This window comes from Hyla sarda, chromosome 8 (genome assembly GCF_029499605.1).
Source record: "Hyla sarda isolate aHylSar1 chromosome 8, aHylSar1.hap1, whole genome shotgun sequence".
NCBI classification, from domain to species: domain Eukaryota; kingdom Metazoa; phylum Chordata; class Amphibia; order Anura; family Hylidae; genus Hyla; species Hyla sarda.
The window spans coordinates 185,109,790-185,134,065 of NC_079196.1; the positions used below are offsets into that span (position 1 = coordinate 185,109,790).

Sequence of the window (24,276 nt, forward strand, 5' to 3'; positions counted from 1 at the left end):
AGAATCTCGATTTCAGGAACCCCTATTTGGGGCACAGACGAAGTACTGGCAGACTTTTTAAGTAGGCATACTATTGTCCCAGGGGAATGTTGCTTAAATTTCGAGATTTACCTTATCGCCACAAGAGAACAATCAGGATTATTACATTCTTTTCTATAAACCCAAAAAGGATGATCCGCAAGTGATCGATGCTCTAGCCCAGAAATGGGATTTTATGTAAGCATACGCCTTCTCACCAATTCCTCTCAACCCGAGACGTCTTCAAAGAGTAACACTTTTATGCATCTACCTTCTTAGCGAGACCTCATCCATCAGGGGTAAATTTTTCTTTCCTGCCTATCCCTGGTGAACCCAACATGATGTTAATTCTGAATTTTCTACAAGCAGGCCAGGCACCTTATAACTTCAAGTCTGAGCCTCATCAGACATCTATGACACTAGCCTGCCTGAACACAGGTGGATTAGAAGGCTTATGAAAGCTGCTGCCCACCTAAAACCAAAAATAGAAATAGTTAATCTCTACTGTAGTTCTAGAACGTTTGACATTGCCACCCTTTTAACCCTTCGCTGATTCCAGTCCTAAACTGTTATCTTTGTCCATGGGGTTAGTGTACTCTAGGCCCATACAGCCATATTGTACCATAATACAAGACCATAATATTCTTATAACGGGAATGTGAAATCTAAAACTTAAGAAACCAGGGACTCCATACTCCTATAGGTTTAAAAATTCATTCCACTAGAGCAGTGTCCACCACCTGGGCCAAGAGAGCCTCACCTTCGACTAAACTAATTTGTAGGGCTCCCACTTGGTCTAATTATAGGCTACAGTTTGCCCAGGACTTGACTTTCGGTAATAAGTCCTGCAGGTGGTGGTTTCTCCTTAAAGTGGAACTCCAAAGGAAAAAAATTTTTCTAAATCAACTGGTGCCAGAAAGTTAGACAGATTTGTAAATTACTTTTATTACAAAAATCTTAATCCTTCCAGTACTTATCAGTTGTTGCATGCTCCACAGGAAGTGCTTTTCTTTTTTAATTTCTTTTCTGTCTGACCACAGTGCTCTCTGCTGACACCTCTGTCCAGAGCAGGAGATGTTTGCTATGGGGATTTTCTCCAACTCTGGACAGTTCCTGACATGGTCAGGTGTCAGCAGAAAGTACTGTGGTCAGACAAAGGAAATTACTGGACAAGGGAAGTACTGGAAGGGTTAAGATTTTTTAATAGAAGTAATTTACAAATCTGTTTAACTTTCTGGCACCAGTTGATTTAAAAATATTTTTTTATAAATAAAATAAATGTTTTCCAGTGGAGTACCCCTTTAATTTCTGCGTTGATATAACTTTTATGGTGCTGTTGTGAAGGTGAGGTAAGAAAACTGGGCTTAGTCTTACCGTTAAGTCGGTTTCTGCAAATCTTCCACAACAGCACCAGTTTCCCTATTATGTTTTGTATATATTATTATGTTTCACTTATGCTTTATGTTTCACTTTGCTTTGTAACTGGTGATGGAGGCAGTCACGCCCCTCCCATAGGCTTGCATTGAGGGGGTGGGAGGTCACAAGGGGGAGGAGTCGTGAACTCACGATACTCCGGCCCCGTGGTCGTGAGTCTTCAGACACTGAGGGATCATCACTCCGTGCAGCTGAGACAGGTGGGTGCTGCATGAGAGATTGCGGGGGTCCCAAGCCGCGGGCCCCCCGCGATCACACATCTTATCCCCTATCCTTTTCCAGGATTTATTACATTTTAACTATCGAGCCTGTTATGCAGAGTTATGTCAGTCATACATTTACTTATTTGGCTGATCTCCGGCGGATCATCCACTTTTTGATATTTCTATGGTCGCCCCAGGTTCAGCGTTCACAGCAGTAAAGATGTTGTCTCGAGCCAGTCTCGCAATCCTGTTCGGCTACAGACAACAAGTGATCACAGGGGGCTTGGCTTCTTCTCGTCTTCCCTAACAAGCCAGCACCATGACGACATATGTGCTTCATTTGGACACAATGTGCCGGCGTTCACTGCGGCCCAGCATTCTGCAGACTGTCGAGACCACATGAAGCCAGCACATTGGAACATCCAAAGACATCCTTAGGGGGCTGGTTTGTCAGAGAAGACTAGAAGCAACCAAGCCCCTAGTGATCAGCTGTTGCCAAACAGGATAGCTGAACCTGAGGGGACCATAGAAACATCAAAAAGTGGATGATCCACCAGAAATCAGTAAAACATGAAAATGCATGACTGACATAAACTGGATAACAGGCACGATAGTTAAAAGTTAATAAACCCCAGAATACCCCTCTAAAATTACACTTTGTTTTTTTAGTTAAGAATTAGCACCACCTGCTGGTGAGTGAACACAATTACATAGCCATCTCTTATAACCAAATATATATATATCTATATTTAATGGGGCACTGACATATTATTTATCAAATAAATGTTTAAAATCAGGTAATGATAATGCCTTCTCTCTAGACTAGCTGGAGCCAGTATTTAAAAAACTGACAACCTTGTGAGGCTTTTGTGTGCGACATGCTGAAAGTATACTGAGCAAAGTGCGACTGAGGAAAAAGTGAGAAAGGTATCGTGTGGAAGGAAATAACTGTCCGATGAAGGACGTCAGATGTGAAGAATCCTGATGATCAGTAAACAGCTGCAGAACACAACACTGGAGCTCTTCTATCTGAAGACTGTAGCACAGATTTCTTAAAGATAAAAACTTTAATGATTTGCCCACAAAAGCCATTAACAGCCCAACTTTTATTGTACCAGAACTTGTTAAAGGGGTATTCTGGTAGAATTTTATTTTATTTTTTATTTTTTTTATCATCAACCGGTACCAGAAAGTTAAACAGATTTGTAAGTTACTACTATTAAAAGATCTTTATCCTTCCAGTACTTATCAGCTGCTGTTTTCTCCACAGGAAGTTATTTTCTTTCAGAATTTTCTTTCTGTCTGACCACAGTGCTCTCTGCTGACACCTGTGTGTGTCAGGAACAAATCCCCATAGCAAACCTCTCCTGCTCTGGACAGTTCCTGGCACAGACATAGGTGTCAGCAGAGAGCACTGTGGTCAGACAGAAAGGAAATTCAAAAAGAAAAGAACTTCCTCTGCAGTATACAGCAGCTGATAAGTACTGGAAGGATTAATATATTTTTAAAATATAAGTCATTTACAAAACTGTTTAACTTTCTGGCACCAGTTGATAAAAAAAAAAAATATATATATATATTTTCCATCAGAGTACCCCTTTAAAGGACATCTACAGCGAATTAACACTTATAAGTATTTGATAGCGGGGGTTTCGACCACTGGGACCCCCGCTATCTCCCAAACGGACCTCAGCATCGCTGCTCTGTGAGAGCGGCTAATGCGCATGGCACCAACCGTACGCCCCCCTCCGCATACAGTGCTACGGGAGAGGCGCTAACGGTGCATCCACACGTCTCCCACAAGCCGCAGCCCTGTGCCCCCCCCCCCCCCCCGATCATCCCCTATCCACAGGGGATAAGTGTATAAGTGTTAATTTACTACAGATGGCCTTTAAGATATTAAAGCCGAGCCATGATTGGTAGCTGTGGGCAAATAACTCCAGTTTTTAGTCTCTCACAAAGTGATAAATCTGAGCCTTAATCAGCCAAAAGAAAAAACAAAACACAAAAAAATACTGCAATCGGACAATACCTCTAAGTTGGAAAGGAAATCCTTTAATTTTTCGACTGAAGGAATATATGAAACCGGACTCATGACTCTTCGAATGAACTTCTCAATATATGCTGCTGTCAAGGGGCCTTTATACTCAATGGGTCCAAAACTGCAAGCAAAAACAGGTCACAACAATAAAAAATAAATAAATAAAGAGCCGCTATGAAAAACTTGTACAAAAAGGATCAAGCCTTACAACAAGGGCAGAAGGTTTATAGATGCTTCTTTTATGAAGACTATTACATTCTGTACAGGCTGCACATAGCGCATCAGGGAATACAAAAGAAAGGCTATTAGGAGAAATACACATTCACTGTTCCCATGGCTCTCAGGCTATGGACTGCAGAGTTCAAGATATTCAGGGCAACCTCATAATCTGAAACCCCCACAAGAGCCCTATTTCATGTTCTGATCCTTTTTATAGCTAAAAGACATTGGGAACATATTCTTGAACTGCTCAATAATGGTGTATTCACACGTACAGTATCCTGCGTATATTTGGTGTGCAGGATTTGAAGCTGAAGATTTAAAACTGTGTTTAGTCATTTAGTTTACACTGAAATCTGCAGCATAAAATTTACAGCTTCAAATCCTGCACATCAAATATATGCAGGATACTGTACGTGTGGATACACCCTTAGAGTAGGGTCACATATTGTGTATAAAATCTGCTGTGCAGTGGGAAACCTGCTGCATTTTCTCCTTTGAGTGAACACACAGGTTTTCCCAGCAGCAGCCCTGTGTGTGCAGTGAGGTTTAGAGGCAGGCCCGCGCCTCAGTCACGGCAGCGTCACGTGTGGAGATCGTTCCCCTACGGTTTGCAGAGTGTCTCCCTGATTTCACCGTTATATTTAGCACTGCTCATTACTTTTTGTGGTCTTTTCAGTGTAATGCATTGCTGAGCTGGGGTTTGGGGTCTTTTTTCTTTTCCAGTCCTCTGGGATCTGTAGTTCTAAAAGTGCTGCCTATTTAAATGGTGTACTCCACCGCCCCAGCATCCGGAACATTTGATTCCGAACGCTGGATGCGTGGGTCGTGATGTCATGGCCACGCCCCTCAATGCAAGTATATGGGAGGGGCATGACAGCCACCACGCCCCCTCCCATAGACTTGCATTAAGGGGGCATGGCATCACGAGGGGCGTGGCCGTGATTTCACAACCCCCGAAGCCCGCACCCAGCGTCTGGAACTAAACGTTCCAGACGCTGGGGCAGTGGAGTACCCCTTTAAACATTCATATACTCTTTGCACTAGAATTTTATTTTCATTATTTGGGTCACACATATTGCATACAGTTTCTTTATCAATGTTTACATTTTTTGGCACTATTTGTACAGTATATTTTGTAAGTTTATTTGTATCTATTGCGTTTTAGCATTTCAGTTGCTCCGTGTGGCCTAAAATCTATATATGTATGAATATGTATTATTCATTGAGGATCCTCTTGCTCACTATCCAGGTTTTCCATAGGGGGAATGTAGTAGATTATATGTCTTTGAGTGTTATATGCAAGTGGTGTGCAGGTCTTTAATGTAAGATCCAAAAACTTAAATATGTAGTTACTGATAAAAATTAAAGATCTTTTGTAAAAAAAAAAAAAAAAATTCAATATTTAATGAAGAAAACGGGAGTAAGAGTGCTGGCATGTTCCCCAAACACATACTGTGCAAGTGGTATAGCCAAAAAAAAAACAAAAAAAAAAAAAGTACTCTGTTCCACTGTGTGAATAGGACTTCATAAATACTGTAGGATATTAACTTTTACATATGTGAGATGAGTGTAGGATTGTTTCATACCTAAATGAATAACCGTGTTCTATTTACTAGGACCTTAATCCATTTGATGAAAAATCATTCACTGTGAAACATTTAAGGTAAATATTAAATATATACTTTAATAACATTTTACCTGTAGATGGATGAATACTACACACAATGTCCACTAGGTGTGCAGTATACACAACTGTCCTGTAAGCCCCATTTATTGCAATTAACCATCTGCACTCAGGAAATTCAATGTATTCAAATTACTGAAACTATAATACTTTCAGGATTGTAGCAAAGTGGAAAACACTAGAAACCATCAAATATCATTTACAATGAAATTCTGAAACTAGCAGATGGCTGGTACAGACCAGAAAGTAACTTTGCATATCCTCAGCAAATGTGCAGTGCCCTTACTTTAGTGGTGTACTGAAAAAATGTTTTTAACCCCTTAAGGACCCAGCCCAAATATACCTTAAGGACCCGGCCATTTTTTGAACATCTGACCACTGTCAATTTAAGCATTAATAACTCGGGGATGCTTTTACCTTTCATTCTGATTCCGAGATTGTTTTTTCGTGACATATTCTAGTTTATGTTAGTGGTAAAATTTTGTCGATTCTTGCATAATTTCTTGGTGAAAAATTCCAAAATTTGATGAAAAAAAAATAGAACATTTAGCATTTTCTCTTTTTTTTTTTTTTTTTTACTTTGAAGCTCTCTGCTTATAAGGAAAATGGATATTCCAAATAAATGTTATATTGATTCACATATACAATATGTCTACTTTATGTTTCCATCATAAAGTTGACATGTTTTTACTTTTGGAAGACATCAGGGGGCTTCAAAGTATAGCAGCAATTTTTCACAAAATTTTCAAAATCGGAATTTTTCAGGGACCACTTCAGTTTTGAAGTGGATTTGAAGGGCCTTCTTATGAAAAAATACCCCATAAATGACCCCATTATAAAAACTGCACCCCTCAAAGTATTCAAAATGACATTCAGAAAGTTTGCTATCCCTTTAGGTGTTTCACAGGAATAGCAGCAAAGTGAAGGAGAAAATTCAAAATCTTCATTTTTTACACTTGCATGTTCTTGTAGACTCAGTTTTTGAATTTTTAAAAGGGATAATAGATGAAAAATCCCCCCAAAATTTGTAACCCAATTTCTCTCGAGTAAGGAAATACCTCATATGTCTATGTCAAGTGTTCGGCGGGTGCACTAGAAGGCTCAGAAGGGAAGGAGCGACAATGGGATTTTGGAGAGGGAATTTTGCTGAAATGGTTTTTGGGGGGCATGTCACATTTAGGAAGCCCCTATGGTGCCAGAACAGCAGAAAAAACCCACATGGCATACCATTTTGGAAACTATACCCCTCAAGGCACGTAACAAGGGGTCCAGTGAGCCTTAACACCCCACAGGTGTTTGACGACTTTTCGTTAAAGTCGGATGTGTAAATGAAAAAAAAAATTTCACTAAAGTTTTTTCCCCAAATTTATCATTTTTACAAAGGGTAATGGGAGTAAATGCCCCACAAAATTTGTAAGCCCATCTCTTCTGAGTATATAAATACCCCATGTTAGGACGTAAAATGCTCTGTGAGCGAACTACAATGCTCAGAAGAGAAGGAGTCACATTTTGGAAACTACACCCCTCAAGGAACGTAACAAGGGGTACGGTGAGCCTTAACACCTCACAGGTATTTCACGACTTTTTGTGAAAGTTGGATGTGTAAATGAAAAAAAGTAATTTTTTTCACAAAAATGCCGTGTTTTCCCCAAATTTTACATTTTTACAAGGGTAATAGGAGAAAATGACCACCATAATTTGTAACCCCATTTCTTCTGAGTATGGAAATACCCCATGTGTGGACGTCAAGTGCTCTGCTGGCGCACTACAATGCTCAGAAGAGAAGGAGCGCCATTGAGCTTTTTGAAAGAGAATTTGTTTGGAATGGAAGTCGGGGGCCATGTGTGTTTACAAAGCCCCCCGTGGTGCCAGAACAGTCGACCCCCCCCCCCCCACATGTGACCCCATTTTGGAAACTACACCCCTTACAGAATTTAATAAGTGGCGCAGTGAGTATTTACACCCCACTGGCGTTTGACAGTTCTTTGGAACAGTGGGCTGTGCAAATGAAAAATTTCATTTTTTAATTTTCACGGATCACTGTTCCAAAAATCAGTCAGACACCTGTGTGGTGTAAATGCTCACTGTACCCCTTATTACATTACGTGAGGGGTGTATTTTCCAAAATGGGGTCACATGTGGGGGGTCCATTGTTCTGGCATTATGGGGGCTTTGTAAACACACGTTGCCTTCAATTCCGTACAAATTTTCTCTTCAAAATCCCAATGGCGCTCCTTCTCTTCTGAGCATTGTAGTTTGCCCGCAGAGCACTTTACATCCATATATGGGGTATGTTCTTAATCAGAAGAAATGGGGTTACAAATTTTGGGGGGCTTTTTTCCTATTTTCCCTTGTGAAAATGAAAAATTTACGGTAACACCAGCATTTTAGCAAAAATTTTTTTCTCATTTTCCCATCCAACTATTTTGTCAAACACCTGTGGGGTGTTAAGGCACACTATACCCCTTGTTACGTTCCGTGAGGGGTGTAGTTTCCAAAATGGGGTCACATGTGGGTATTTATTTTTTTGTGTTTATGGCAGAACCGCTGTAAAATCGGCCACCCCTGTGCAAATCACCAATTTAGGCCTCAAATGTACATAGTGCGCTCTCACTCCTGAGCCTTGTTGTGTGCCAGCAGAGCATTATACGACCACATATGGGGTATTTCCGTACTCAGGAGAAATTGAGTTACAAATTTTGGGGTCTTTTTTTGCTTTTACCGCTTGTGAAAATAAAAAGTATGGGGCAAAACCAGCATGTTCGTTTAAAAAAATAATAATAATAATTACACTAACAGGCTGGTGTAGACCCCAACTTTTCCTTTTCATAAGGGGTAAAAGGAAAAAAGCCCCCCAGATTTGTAGTGCAATTTCTCCCGAGTACGGAAATACCCCATATGTGACCCTAAACTGTTTCCTTGAAATACGACAGGGCTCTGAAGTGAGAGAGCGCCATGCACATTTGAGGACTTCATAGGGATGGCAAAGGGGTGGACATAGGGGTATTCTACGCCAGTGATTCCCAAACAGGGTGCCTCCAGCTGTTGCTAAACTCCCACTCCGTTTTGGAAACACTGCCGTATGATACGTTTTTCATTTTTATTGGGGGGGGGGGGGGGGGGGGACAGTGAAAGGGGGTGTATATGTAGTGTTTTACCCTTTATTGTGTGTTAGTGTAGTGTAGTGTAGTGTTTTTAGGGGACATTCACACTGGCGGAGGTTTACAGTGAGTTTACCACTAGGAGTTTGTGCTGCGGCGACAAATTTGCTGCAGCCCAAACTTGAAGCAGAAAACTAACTGTAAACCTGCCTGTGTGAATGTACCCTGTACATTCACATGGGGGGACAAACCTCCAGCTGTTTCAAAACTACAACTCCCAGCATGTACTGACAGACCGTGCATGCTGGGAGTTGTACTTTTGCCACAGCTGGAGGCACACTGGTTGGAAAACCTTCAGTTACCTAACTCAGTATTTTCCAACCAGTGTGCCTCCAGCTTTTGCAAAACTACAACTCCCAGCATGTACTGATCGCCGAAGGGCATGCTGGGAGATGTAGATATGCAACAGCCGGAGGTACACAACTACAACTCCCAGCATGCCGAGACAGCTGTTTCGGCATGCTGGGATTTGCAGTTTTGCAACATCTGGAGAGCTCTAGTTTAGAGACCACTGCACAGTGATCTCCAGATGTTGCAAAACTACAAATCCCAGCATGCTCACACAGCAAACTGCTATGTGGGCATGCTGGGAGTTGTAGTTTTGCAAGATCTGGAGAGCGACAGTATAGAGTATAGAGATCACTGTGCAGTGGTCTCAAACTGTAGCTCTTCAGCTGTTGCAAAACTACAAATCCCAGCATGCCTAAATAGCTCTCTGGGCATGCTGGGAGTTGTAGTTTTGCAACATCTGGAGGGCTACAGTTTAGAGACCACTCTATAGTGGTCTCAGACTGTAGCCCTCCAGATGTTGCTAAGCAACTCACCGGCTTCCGTAGGATCCACGGAGCTGCGTCGTCGTCCTCTTCTTCCGTCGATCGTCGCCCGCTGCCATCGCCGATGGATGAGTGGACTTCGGTGCCGGTCCTGTGTCGTTTCCCCGTTCTGCCTCGCCTATTGTGGGTGGGCAGGACGGGGAAACCGAAAGTAAAGCCCCCCGCCCCCAATCTGCTATTGGTCATCGTGTCTTGATGACCAATAGCAGGGATAGGAGGGGTGGCATCCCTGCCACCTCACTCCTATCACTTCAGGGGGATAGTGGGTGTCTTGGACACCCGCGATCCCCCTTCTATTCCGGGTCATCGGGTCACCATAGACCCGAATCGGCGCAAATCTCAAGTGTGAATTCACTTGCGATTTGAGCCGATTGCCGACATGGGGGGGGGGGGGGTCTGATGACCCCCCTTGGGCATTTGTGCGGGGTGCCTGCTGATCGATATCAGCAGGCGGTGGGGACAGAAATTCCCACGGGCGTATGGATACGTCCTGGGGCCTTAAGTACCAGAAAGCCAGGGTGTATCCATACGCCCTAGGTCCTTAAGGGGTTAATTCTGCCCATGCTGCTCAGTGTACTTCTAACACAGCCAATAACAATCAGGCTACCAGAATACTGTGCAACTAAGGGCTTGTTCACACGGCCGCCTGCCCCGAGCAAAAAATCCCCGTTCTGCAATCCATTTATTACTGTTGCAAACGACTGTAAAAAGGATCCTATTGATCTCAATGGGATTTTTTTTTTTTTTTTTTTTACAGTCTTTATCACCTGTTTGCATCCATTTTGTTTGTAATCTTATTTTTGACGGCCAAAAGACGTTAAATGCAGAATTTTTGAGGCTGTCAAAAATAACGGATGAAAAACGGGTCTTTTAAATTTAGCATTGAAGTCTATGGCAAATGAATGAACTTTTAATGTCATCCGTTTGCACCTGGTTTATAATATCCGTTATTACTGCTGAGCATGCTCAGAAGAGGTGACATCAGCAGACTCCTGCAGTGTTGTGGGACTACTACTCCCATCATGGAACAGACTTCTTTCCATGATGGGAGTAGTAGTTCCCCCAGCTGCAGGAGTCTGCAGATTGCTGGGGAGACTACATTAGTGCTTGTAATATTACCCCCATCATAGAACAGAGTCTGTTCCATGTTGGGGGTAGTAGTCCAGAGGCTGAGGGATTAATCGCACCGGTTATCACTTCTGAGACCCAATGTGATCAAAAGTTATTAACCAGGGGGGAAGGGGGCATGCTCCGCAACCTTGCGATGTAGATTGTGCATGTTTTACTTTCATTTTTAAATACCCTACTGGGAGCCCTGAATGGCCGGTACCGAGGGGCCATTCAGGGCTCCCAGCGGGGTATTTGAAAATGAAAGTAAAACACACTATGTACATCCAGGGAAGAAGGGCATGCCACGTGCTCCCTGGATAACTTCTGATCGCATCGGGTCTCGGAAGTGATAACCGGTGCGATCAATCCCTCAGCCCATGTACTACTACCCCCAACATGGAACAGACTGTTACATGATGGGGGTAGTAGCACAACAACTAATCTAGCCTCCCAGTCGCCTGCGAACTCCCGAAGCAGGGAACTCCTACACCCATCATGGAAAGTAGTCTGTTCCATGATGGGAGTAGTAGTAGTAGTCCCTTAACACTGCAGGAGTCTGTAGACGGCTGATACTAACGGATGAAAAACTGATGCAAATGGATGCCACCAAATAGCATCCCACTGCATCAGATTGTATCCGTTAGTACAATGGTCCGTTTAGGAGGCAATAACGGAGATAATCTCGACGGGAGACAACGGCCGTGTGAACCTAGCCCTAATCACCAAGTTCTTATATGCCAGGTATGGATCTTAGGCTTTTGAATACAGTAAAAAATTTAAGGTTAGCTGACCCCAGAGCTGCTGGATTTATAAAAAAAAAAAATCTTTATAGGACTATAAGACATGTTCCCCTAGTTCTTGACTGTTCTATGCTCACAGTATAGGGGGCGCTCTGCTTTGACATTTAGACTTAAGCATTTGAAACTGAATGTTTGCTAGGGACACATTGTCTTTCTGCCCCATTCAAAAGACTGTTTGCTAGGGATATAGTGCAGTGTTACTATAAAGCATAGTCTGTCCTGACCCTTTTTGATTCTTTTAATATCACTTGTACTAGTGCTGAATTACAGATTCCTTTATAACTGGTGGAGTAATAATATAAATATCAATCTAACCCCCCCAAAAAGAGGGTAAATCACCAACCACATACTAACCAGTTGGGTTAGATTTTGCTATAGATCCAGAGCAAAATCTACAAATGCAGATTTCACAAAACAAAAAGTATATTTACAGAATCTGCTCTGAAATTGGTGATTTTCGGTAAATTTGCATGCTGTGGATTATCCACTGTGGAAAATCAGCACATGTGAGAATATCAGGCTACGGCTGCCATCACACACTGCAGTTTTGTTTTTATTGTAATACTGCAACTACAGTTTTTTGAGCCACAGCCCGGGAGTGGATCCAGCAGAAAGGAGAAGTATAAAAAAAGCTTGTGACGTCGTAGCCCCGCCCCCTCATGCCGTCACACCCCGCCCCCTCAATGAAAGTCTATGGGAGGGGGCGTGACGGCAGTCACGCCCCCTCCCATAGACTTGCATTGAGGGGGCGGGGCGTGACGGCATGAGGGGGCGGGTCTATGACGTCTCGAGATCCCGGCTCCAGCGTTTGGAACAGTTTGTTCCAAACGCTGAGCAGCGGAGTACCCCTTTAAGGTGTAACTGACTGTATGTGACCACTTACCTCCTATGATACAAGTTAATCACTGGGAAATAGAAAAAATTTCTTCGTTTCCTGCAATTGCCCTGATGCCACCAGCAGTTTATAGCCACAAAAAGTACCTAGAAGATTAATACAGGAAAACATGAAGCTTTTCAACCACAGAATGTTCCAGAAATAAACAATGGTATCTCGCTCTCAGAATGATGCTGTCAATGTGAAGTTCCTCCATATAGGTGCACTGTGCACAAAACATTAGAAAACTGCTTTATTTAAAGGAATTTTTTATACAGTTTAATTGCATTGTTTACATTTCTTGGTCTTTCAGGGCAAGTAGTTTACGATACCCATTATTTTAAAGAGAATCTCTTTCTAAAGACTATGGTCAGACGATGGAATTTTCGTGCAGAATTCCGCAGTGGCAGAGGCCCATTGATTTCAATAGGATTCGGCTGCACTGTTCAAATTGCAGAATTTCCACAGAAGTTCAGATTCTGGCATCCGCAGAAAGAATACTCATGTCTAGTCATTCTGCAGAGTCGGCACGGAAATGCACTGCCGTCTATGAAACAGCACATTTCCAAGCAGTCCTAGCACCTGCATGTTCTGCTCCACTCCGTGTGGAAATTCTAAATATTATATTATAAATATATAGCTCAAGACACTAGATAGTTCTGAAGACTTAGGATAAAGGGTCCTTCTCCTGGGCATATGACATAGTGGTGTCTGGGATACTAGAAATATATATATATTGAACAAGTGCTCAGTGCAGAGCTCTAGAGACTTAAAGGGGTATTCCAGCTCTTAAAAACCTTTCTTATCCAAGAGGATGGACCCCTGTGATCTCCAGAACAGGGTCACAACTCTTACCCACTATATGGAGCAATGGGTCGGCCCACACTCCATGCATCGTCTATGGGACCACCGACGATACCCTAACACTGTACAGTGGTCCCTCAAGTTACAATATTAATTGGTACTGGGACGACCATTGTATGCTGAAACCATTGTATGTTGAGACCAGAACTCTATGGAAACCTGGTAATTGGTTCTGAAGGCACCAAAATGTCATCCAAAAATAGGAAAAGGTGAGGATTAAAGAAAAATAAGTAGAATATATATATATATATATATATATATATATATATATATATATATATATATATATATATAGATTAGTTAGGAGTAGCCGTATTAGTCCAGTGATGCAAAAAGCAAAATCATCGGTAGTTGCAGTATCTTGTAATACCTTTTTTATTGGACTAACAAGATTTTGTAGAGACAAGCTTTCGGGATTCCTCCCTTTATCAAGTCATAAGCATTTCTGAGCTCACAAGGAGAAAACACAGGTTCTATCTCACAAAATATGCAGGAGTTAAAACAACATTAGTGGAGAATGGACATTAAGTTGGGCCATAAATTGTATAGCAATAGGACGATAGATACAGATAAGGATGAGGAGGGGGGGGGGGGGGGGGGGGGGCTGGAGAGCAGAGGTGAGAATAGTGGTTACGCTGGACAGACAATTTTACTACAGAACCATAGACTGAAGATAAGACTAGGCAGGGGAGGGGGAGCAGGGGTGTGATGGTGTTAGAGCAGGGAGAGAGTAGAGAGTTTAGCAAAGGTTATAGGAAATTTTGATAATGGGATAAGAAGCTTAAATCCACATTAAGTCCTCTGTTCTTGGAGTCATAAAGAACTATCATTTTGGCTTCAAATGTCTTTCTTTCCTGGGTGTTCTTGAAGTTTCCTTTCAGGATCTTGATTTTGAGGTCCTGTAGGGAGTGACCTGTTTGAGTGAAGTGGTGTCCAACTGGGGTGCAATAGTCCTTTTCTCTATGGTTGTTGATGGACGATCTGTGGAGGTTCATCCTTTTGTTGAGTGGCTGACTGGTCTCGCCAATGTAACATCCCAGGTCACACTTGGTGCATTGTATCATGTAGACTACATTCTCTGTGGTGCAGGAGTATTGTCCCTTGATGTTGTATGCCTTGTTGTTGTGGGAGGCCTCAGAATTTGTGCAGATGTGTTGACAGAGTTTACAGCGCGGTTTGGCGCAGGGTTTGGTCCCATTGTCTGTATCTGATGTGTCTGTGGGTAGTTTCCTATTGACCAGTTTTTGTTTTAAGTTGGGTGGTTGTCTGAAGGCCAAGATGGGTGGTTCAGGAAAGATTTGCTTTAACACCTCATCTTCTGCTAGTATTGGCTGCAGGTCCTTGATGATTTTGCGTATTTCCTCAAGGGTGGGATTGTATGTGGCTACCAGTGGTATGCGTGATGAGGTTTGTTTCTCTCTGTATTGCAGCAGGTGTTCACGTGGTGTTTGAAGAGCAGAGCGGATTTTCTTATGGATGGTCCTTGGTTTGTAACCTTTTTGTTTAAATTTCTCAGCTAGCGTTTGTAGATGTGTGTCTCTGTCATCAGGGTTGGAGCAGATGCGGTGGTACCTGATGGCTTGGCTGTATATTATGCCTTTCTTGGTGTGGGACGGATGGGAACTTGAATTGTGTAGATAGCTGGATCGGTCTGTGGGCTTTCTGTATACAGATGTCTGTATTGTGTCCTTGTTTATAGTTACAGTGGTGTCCAGAAAGTTTACACTTTCTGTAGAGAAGTCCATTTTGAGTTTGATGGATGGATTAAATGTGTTGAAGGCATCATGAAATTGTTTGAGTTTATCCTCTCCTTCAGTCCAAACAATGAAAATATCATCAATGTATCTGTAGTATCTGTAGGGTTTGTGAATTTGGGTATTCAGGAATCGCTCTTCAAGGTCAGCCATGAACAGATTGGCATATTGTGGTGCCATCTTGGTCCCCATAGCAGTTCCCATCGTCTGTAGATATATTTCATTGTTGAAGCTGAAGTAGTTGTGTGTGAGAATGAATTCTATAAGTTTGGTGATGATCTGAGGGCTGTATTTCTGGTTGTGAGTCTGGGAGGAGAGGAAGAGTGAGCAGGCCTCAATTCCATCTCTGTGTGGGATGTTACTATACAGAGATTCTACGTCCATTGTTACCAATATGGAGTTGGCAGGCAAGTTCGTAATCTGACTCAGTTTGTTAAGAAAGTCAGTGGTGTCCTGTATGAAGCTGCTGGTGCGTGTAACAAAGGGTTTTAGTGTGTTTTCTATCAAACCAGATATCTGTTCAGTTAGTGTGTCCATACCTGTTATTATTGGTCTGCCAGGGTTTCCAGATTTGTGGATTTTTGGGAGCATGTAGAATGTCCCTGTTTTGGGATCAGTGGGTATGAGTGTCTCTAATCCTTTTTGTGAGTCCTTTGGGAAGGATTGAATCAATTTTCTTAGTTCCATGGTGAATTCTTTGGTGGGGTCTTCTGTCAGTTTCTTGTAGTATGTAGTGTCTGACAATTGTCGGTTTCCCTCTTTGATGTAGTCCTGGGTGTTCATGATCACTACTGCTCCTCCCTTGTCTGCTGGTTTGATTGTGATGGCTTGATTGTTTCTTAAGTTTTTGATGGCCTCTCTTTCCAATACTGAGAGGTTGTAGTAGGTTTTATGGTGGTGTTTAGTGACTAAGGATGCTGTTCTTAGTCTGAAGCTTGCAATGTAGCTGTCCAGTTTGCTGTTACGTCCTGGTGCTGGGGTGAAGTGGGAATTCTTTTTCTTGATGTTGTAATCCAAGGTGGTAGTGGTTGTGTCCCCTTTGTCATGAAAGAATTCTTTAAGTCGTAGTCTTCTAAAGAATTCTTCCAAGTCTGAGTATAGTTTAATGTCATCTAGTTTGGTGCTTGGACAGAATGAGAGTCCTTTAGAGAGAACAGATCTCTCAGGCTTGGAAAGTTCATAATCTGAAATGTTTATAATTCCAGAGTTGTCTGTATTGATGTCAGGCGTAGTTGTGGGACCATTGGTTGTTTCAGTCCTTCTATTGTTTGCAGTGATCCTAATATTCCTCTCTGTTTGGTGCTTGTAGAAATTTTGGGAGAGTTTGCCCAGTTTCTTATTTTTCTTCATGAAAAGATCTCTTATTTGGTGGTTGTGGAAGTTTTGCATATCCATTCCCACTTGTTTGGCCATGTGTTGATCCTGTTCTTGTAAAAACTGAAGTAGGGATGTTTTTGTATTTTGAATGTCTTGTATTTTCCTGTATAGAAGGTGGATAAGATGGTTCCTAAGTTTTTCGCTGGTGCGTTGGCAGAGATCTTGCGCATATTGCGAGTTATGCGTTGTAGCAACTGGATTTTTGATCCTTAATCCCTTGGGGATGAGTCTTCTTTTCTTACAGTGAGACAAGAAGTATATATCACTGTGAAGCTGTGTTTCCTTTCTGGTGAGCTTGAAGATTTTCGTTGTTAAGCGGCTGTATGCGGTATCTTCCATAGTAGATTAGTTAGGAGTAGCCGTATTAGTCCAGTGATGCAAAAAGCAAAATCATCGGTAGTTGCAGTATCTTGTAATACCTTTTTTATTGGACTAACAAGATTTTGTAGAGACAAGCTTTCGGGATTCCTCCCTTTATCAAGTCATAAGCATTTCTGAGCTCACAAGGAGAAAACACAGGTTCTATCTCACAAAATATGCAGGCGTTAAAACAACATTAGTGGAGAATGGACATTAAGTTGGGCCATAAATTGTATAGCAATAGGACGATAGATACAGATAAGGATGAGGAGGGGGGGGGGGGGCTGGAGAGCAGAGGTGAGAATAGTGGTTACGCTGGACAGACAATTTTACTACAGAACCATAGACTGAAGATAAGACTAGGCAGGGGAGGGGGAGCAGGGGTGTGATGGTGTTAGAGCAGGGAGAGAGTAGAGAGTTTAGCAAAGGTTATAGGAAATTTTGATAATGGGATAAGAAGCTTAAATCCACATTAAGTCCTCTGTTCTTGGAGTCATAAAGAACTATCATTTTGGCTTCAAATGTCTTTCTTTCCTGGGTGTTCTTGAAGTTTCCTTTCAGGATCTTGATTTTGAGGTCCTGTAGGGAGTGACCTGTTTGAGTGAAGTGGTGTCCAACTGGAAAAGCAGGAAAGCAGCACTCCAGGGTAAGAAAAAGTGCTCGGGTGCCTACTGTGTCGGGTCTAGGTTGGGGACCCCTCCAAACACAGAAAAATTAAATAAACAGTGGCACACCAGGTGTCAGCAAAAATAAAATGTGAAGCAGCTGAAACGTTGCCTACACGTCTCTGGAATAAATCACATTTTATTTTTGCTGACACCTGGTGTGCCACTGTTTATTTAATTTTTATATATATATATATATATATATATATATATATATAAAAAATATATCTATCTCTCTATATCTCTCTCTCTCTATATTTCAAGTCCTTACATATAAAAGTAAGAAAGATCTGCTGCCTTTGGCTGTCCGGGCATGCTGGGAGTTGTAGTTTTGCAACAGCTGGGGGCACCCTGCTTTGGAAACACTGGTCTATGTAGAGGACAGGAGCTTCTTCGGGGTCCTGCACAGTACACGCAATGTCCTAAAAAAGTAACATGGAGCCGCCCTCACATGGTGTCCAAAGGAGCAGATAACCCTGGCACAGGTAAAGAGTAGTACAGAACATGTTGTACCTCCCTGTACTGTAGGGGGCGCTACCAGACACCGGTCAGTGCATACACTTCAGTAATACAGGGGTTTTACCAGTGAATGCCCATTCTGATTGGTCAGTTCTCTCGGCCATTGAAAAGTTTCACAGATCTGGACAGTCTTTGGCCAGATTGTCATTGTATGTTGAGTATGGTTTCAACTTGCAATGGTCCAGAAAAGACCATTGTATGTTGAAACTATTGTATGTTGAGGCCATTGTAAGTTGAGGGATCACTGTACTATGGTTTCACTGGCACTACCATAGATAATGCATAGAGTACGTGCCAATACACTACTCCTTGCAGTGGGGAGAGATCACAGGGGAGTCCTAGAGGTCGGATTCTATTGGAAGAGGCCATGGTGGCTGTGTGAGCATTTACACTCTTCACGTGTACTACTGCTTGTCCTAACAATTCCATATTAGCAGCGGCGATGCACTGAACTGCAGAGCTGTGCCATTCAAATGAACAGGACAACGCTGCAGTTCCTTGCAGTAATATGTAGCAATAACAAGGTAGAGCAGTAAACACTGAATAGACCAGTTGTCACACGATCACTGTGGCCTCTGTAAACAGCTGATCAGTAGGGGTGTCAGGGGTCAGACCCAGGTGTCAGGACTGGTTAACCTCTATAAAAAGGGAACCAAGCAATGTGTTATATATGGTGACATTTTATCCTAACCATTCCAGGGGGACGTTCCTGCCCACAAGGATGACGAGGATATGAAGTTAGAAACTCTCTCCGCTGGCCATGTAAGTAGTAACCTGGGAGGGGAGTTATACTTACCTAGTCCAGTTGGCTGCGCAGTAATCATGCCCACTCCACGTGATTAAAAGCTCTGCTTAGTCTGCTCAGGTAGCAGATGGGTAACGTGGGCTGTCAATCATGAGGAGATGGCATGAGGGAGACTTCCTAACTACATATCCTCACCATCCCTGTGAACAGGAACATCCGGGGATGGTGAGGATGAAGATTTTACCATACATAACACATTGCCAGACTTTATACATGGTAAAATTTTACAAAATACACTGCTCATAAAAATAAAGGGAACACGTAAACACCACAATGTAACTCCAAGTCAATGACACTTCTGTGAAATCACACTGTCCACTCAGGAAGAACACTGATTGACAATCAATTTCACATGCTGTTGTGCAAATGGAACAGACAACAGGTGGAAATTATAGGCAATTAGCAAGACACAATAAAGGAGTGGTTCTGCAGGTGGTGACCACAGACCACTTCTCAGTTCCTATGCTTCATGGCTGATGTTTTGGTCACTTTTGAATGCTGGCGGTGCTTTCACTCTAGTGGTAGCATGAGACGGAGTCTAAAACCCACACAAGTGGCTCAGGTAGTGCAGCTCATCCAGGATGGCACATCAATGCGAGCTGTGGCAAGGTGGTTTGCTGTGTCTGTCAGCGTAGTGTTCACAGCATGGAGGCGCTACCAGGAGACAGGCCAGTACATCAGGAGATGTGGAGGAGGCCGTAGGAGGGCAACAACCCAGCAGAAGGACCGCAACCTCCACCTTTGTGTAAGGAGGAGCACTGCCAGAGCCCTGCAAAATGACCTCCAGCAGGCCACAACTGTGCATGTGTCCATTCAAAATGTCAGAAACAGACTCCATGAGGGTGGTATGAGGGCCCGTCATCCACAGGTGGGGGTTGTGCTTACAGTCCAACACCGTGCAGGATGTTTGGCATTTGCCAGAGAACACTAAGATTGGCAAATTCGCCACTGGCGCCATGTGCTCTTCACAGATGAAAGCAGGTTCACACTGAGCACATGTGAGACATGACAGAGTCTCGAGACGCCGTGGAGAACGTTCTGCTGCCTGCAACATCCTCCAGCATTACCAGTTTGGCGGTGGGTCAGTGATGGTGTGGGGTGGCATTTCTTTGGGGGGCCGCACAGCCCTCCACGTGCTTGTCAGAGGTAGCCTGACTTCTATTAGGTACCGAGATGAGATCCTCAAACCCCTTGTGAGACCATATGCTGGTGCGGTTGGCCCTGGGTTCCTCCTAATGCAAGACAATGCTAGACCTCATGTGGCTGGAGTGTGTCAGCAGTTCCTGCAAGAGGATGGCATTGGTGCCATGGACTGGCCCGCCCGTTCCCCAGACCTGAATCCGATTGAGCACATCTGGGACATCATGTCTCGCTCCATCCACCAACGCCAAGTTGCGCCACCTCATCAGGAGCATGCCCAGGCATTGTAGGGAGGTCATACTGGCACGTGGAGGCCACACACTACTGAGCCTCATTTTGACTTGTTTTAAGGACATAAAATCAAAGTTGGATCAGCCTGTAGTGTGGTTTTCCACTTTGATTTTGAGTGTGACTCCATATCCAGACCTCCATGGGTTGATAAATTTGATTTCCATTGATAATTGTTGTGTGATTTTGTTGTCAGCTCATTCAACTATGTAAAGACGAAAGTATTTAATATGATTAGTTCATTCATTCAGATCTAGGATGTGTTATCTTAGTGTTCCCTTTATTTTTTTTGAGCAGTATATATTAACACAATATTGAAATAAAAATATTCTAGAAGAGGTATTTTCTTAACATAGTATACAACCAATATTTTTACCTGATCTGCAAGTTTATTGGCCACATGCTCAATTTCATCCCTCGCAGCGATGGATTGTGCACACCAGGGCGCATACAGGAAATACAAGGTTATCTCAGAGTCCTGACGGAGGTGATCTGCATAGTCAATCTGGCCGAAGAACAGGTCCACTACCGGTAAGTGGGTGTGGAAAAAGCGCATCGGCGGCTTTGCTGGCATGACGACATCTTTAGCGCGGCTAAAAAAAAAAAAAAAAAAAACACACAAATGTGTGTGAGGCAGCAGCAAGATGAAATTCATATTAACAGTTCTCATGTACACTTTTTACCAATGTAGGGGGAGATTTATCAAAACCTGTCCAGAGGAAAAGTCACAGTTGCCCATAGCAACCAATCAGATCGCTTCTTTCATTTCTGAAAAGGCCTCTGAAAAATGAAAGTAGCGATCAGATTGGTTGCTATGGGCAACTGGGCAACTTTTCCTGTGGACAGGTTTTGATAAATCTCCCCCATAGTGTCCCTTCAAAACCAGTTCTGCAGCAGCTGAGATGTATCTTACGGGGCCATTATATAGCTGTGGGTAAGGCTAGGTTCGCAGACAGCTGTAGTGCGCCATGTGGCCAATCGCTTCCCTGCAAAACTGTGCACTTAACACCAAATTGTTGTGGTCTTGTAATGCAGTATTGGCCAAGTGGTTTTCATAGGTGAAACAAGTTAAAAACTGAACTGAGTTGCCAAAAAAATCACGCCAGAAATTCGTGGCAATTTGTGGTAAATTAGATCCATTTAGCCTTTGGGCACAGTGTTTAGACCAGTGGTCTCAAACTGTGGCCCTCCAGATGTTGCAAAATTTCAATTCCCAGCCTGCCCGGACAGCAAACGTACACTGTATACACCGCAGAGGGCTACGATACGCTGTATACACCGCAAAGAGGGCTACGATACGCTGTATACACCGCAAAGAGGGCTACGATACGCTGTATACACCGCAAAGAGGGCTACGATACGCTGTATACACCGCACAGAGGGCTACGATACGCTGTATACACCGCAAAGAGGGCTACGATACGCTGTATACACCGCAAAGAGGGCTACGATACGCTGTATACACCGCACAGAGGGCTACGATACGCTGTATACACCGCACAGAGGGCTACGATACGCTGTATACACCGCACAGAGGGCAACGATACGCTGTATACACCGCACAGAGGGCAACGATACGCTGTATACACCGCACAGAGGGCAACGATACGCTGTATACACCGCACAGAGGGCAACGATACGCTGTATACACCGCACAGAGGGCAACGATACGCTGTATACACCGCACAGAGGGCAACGATACGCTGTATACACCGCACAGAGGGCTACGATACGCTGTATACACCGCACAGAGGGCTACGATACGCTGTATACACCGCACAGAGGGCAACGATACGCTGTATACACCGCACAGAGGGCTAGGATACGCTGTATACACCGCACAGAGGGCTAGGATACGCTGTATACACTGTCCAGGAGGCTAGGATACGCTGTATACACTGTCCAGGAGGCTAGGCTACATGTATACACTGTCCAGGAGACTAGGATACATGTATACACTGTCCAGGAGACTAGGATACATGTATACACTGTCCAGGAGGCTAGGATACATGTATACACTGTCCAGGAGGCTAGGATACGCTGTATACACTGTCCAGGAGGCTAGGATACGCTGTATACACTGTCCAGGAGGCTAGGATACGCTGTATACACTGTCCAGGAGGCTAGGATACGCTGTATACACTGTCCAGGAGGCTAGGATACGCTGTATACACTGTCCAGGAGGCTAGGATACGCTGTATACACTGTCCAGGAGGCTAGGATACGCTGTATACACTGTCCAGGAGACTAGGCTACATGTATACACTGTCCAGGAGGCTAGGATACATGTATACACTGTCCAGGAGGCTAGGATACGCTGTATACACTGTCCAGGAGGCTAGGATACGCTGTATACACTGTCCAGGAGGCTAGGATACGCTGTATACACTGTCCAGGAGGCTAGGATACGCTGTATACACTGTCCAGGAGGCTAGGATACGCTGTATACACTGTCCAGGAGGCTAGGATACGCTGTATACACTGTCCAGGAGGCTAGGATACGCTGTATACACTGTCCAGGAGGCTAGGCTACATGTATACACTGTCCAGGAGGCTAGGCTACATGTATACACTGTCCAGGAGACTAGGATACATGTATACACTGTCCAGGAGGCTAGGCTACATGTATACACTGTCCAGGAGACTAGGCTACATGTATACACTGTCCAGGAGGCTAGGATACATGTATACACTGTCCAGGAGACTAGGATACATGTATACACTGTCCAGGAGACTAGGATACATGTAATGCACATGTACTGACCCCTCGCAGCAGTGTCAGCCCCTCAGTCCTATCCGGGTGGGGGTTGTAGTTACCTGCAGGTGAACCTGAGAGCCACGAGGAGGGCGCAGCTCAGCGCTATGGCCCCGCACAGCAGGTCAGGCCTCCGGCCCATCAGGCACAGCAGCCGCTTAACGTGCAGCCAGGCCGGCCTCTGCATTCCGCTTATAGAGCAGAGGGGCGGCCCGAGCCCGCTGGGGGCAGGACGGGGTTTCTCCTCATCACACCCCGGGGCCGCCACCAGCGCGAACGGGACGCCGCCACGTCTATCACACTGGACTTCCGCGGCTGAGCCGAGCCATGGGCGGGGGAGCGTGTACAAAGGGAAGCTGAAGGCACCGTCACCAAGCTCTGCTCCCCGCCTCCAACCGCAAAAAGATCTCCAGCACCGTCAGCCCGCAGCCCGCCCCTCAGCGCCGTACACATGACGTGCCGCCCTCCCATATGACAGCTCCGCTAGGTACACGGGGCAGGTGGGCAGCACAGAAGGAGAAAGAAGCTAGTTAACCCTTCATGGACCAAACCGGCTTCAGGCGCTCACAACTTTCTTCAGATAGGCAGCAACATCTGATGTGGGGAGGACAAAGGTCTCTTATGTAGAACAGAAAGCTACAGCATTTATATCAAATAGTGGGAAGACCCCTTCACAATGAATACAGTTCTTCTAAACACATTCAGGGGACAGACCTGCTAAATGGAGAGAGGTGCTCAAGAGCCTCTTCAATAATACAGACCCCCCCTAAACATAGGAGATCCCCAACCTAGACCAAACATGGACCCCAAACCAGACCCCCCCCAAAAAAAAACATAGACCCCAGACCACACACCCTCTTAATCAGGGGTCAAGTCCTGGGAAAAAAAAAGTGTGGGAACTCACCCAAGATTTCCACTTAAAGGGGTACTAGACACCTTATCACCTATCCAAAGGATAGGGGATAAGATGTCAGATCCTGGGGGTCCTGCTGCTGAAGACCCCCACATTCTCCCTGCTGCACCTGTCGTTCGTTTAGAGCAGTGTTTCCCAACCCAGTCCTCAAGGCACACCAACATTCCGGGTTTTTTCATTTACTCCATCGGAATAGAACAGGGAAAAATTAAAATCCTGAACTGTTGGTGTGCATGAGGACTGGGTTGGGAAACACTGGTTTAGAGCATTGGGTGCAGTGCCGGAGGCTCATGATGTCATGGCCCCTCAATGCAAGTCTATGGGAGGGGGCGTGATGGCCGTCACGCCCACTCTTATAGACTTGTATTGATTGGACATTACTGGGACATCACGAGCCTCTGCCCCGCATCACCAGTCATCCAGCTTGCTCCGTGCACCGGATGTCTGGGGTGTCGC

General features: G+C 44.2%; 1 protein-coding gene across 1 annotated transcript in view; it reads right to left on the bottom strand.

Annotated features, from left to right (window-relative positions):
• Window positions 1–23,346, bottom strand: part of TXNDC11 (thioredoxin domain containing 11) — a 71,274-nt gene extending 47,928 nt beyond the window's left edge. The window contains exons 1-4 of the mRNA XM_056534131.1: window positions 22,970–23,346; window positions 20,529–20,745; window positions 12,390–12,487; window positions 3,688–3,817 (exon numbers count right to left, since the gene is read on the bottom strand). Coding sequence (XP_056390106.1) covers window positions 3,688–3,817; window positions 12,390–12,487; window positions 20,529–20,745; window positions 22,970–23,094 — 570 coding nt within the window. The 5' untranslated portion in view covers window positions 23,095–23,346. The remainder of the gene's footprint in view (window positions 1–3,687; window positions 3,818–12,389; window positions 12,488–20,528; window positions 20,746–22,969) is intronic.
• Between the last annotated feature and the right edge of the window lie 930 nt (window positions 23,347–24,276).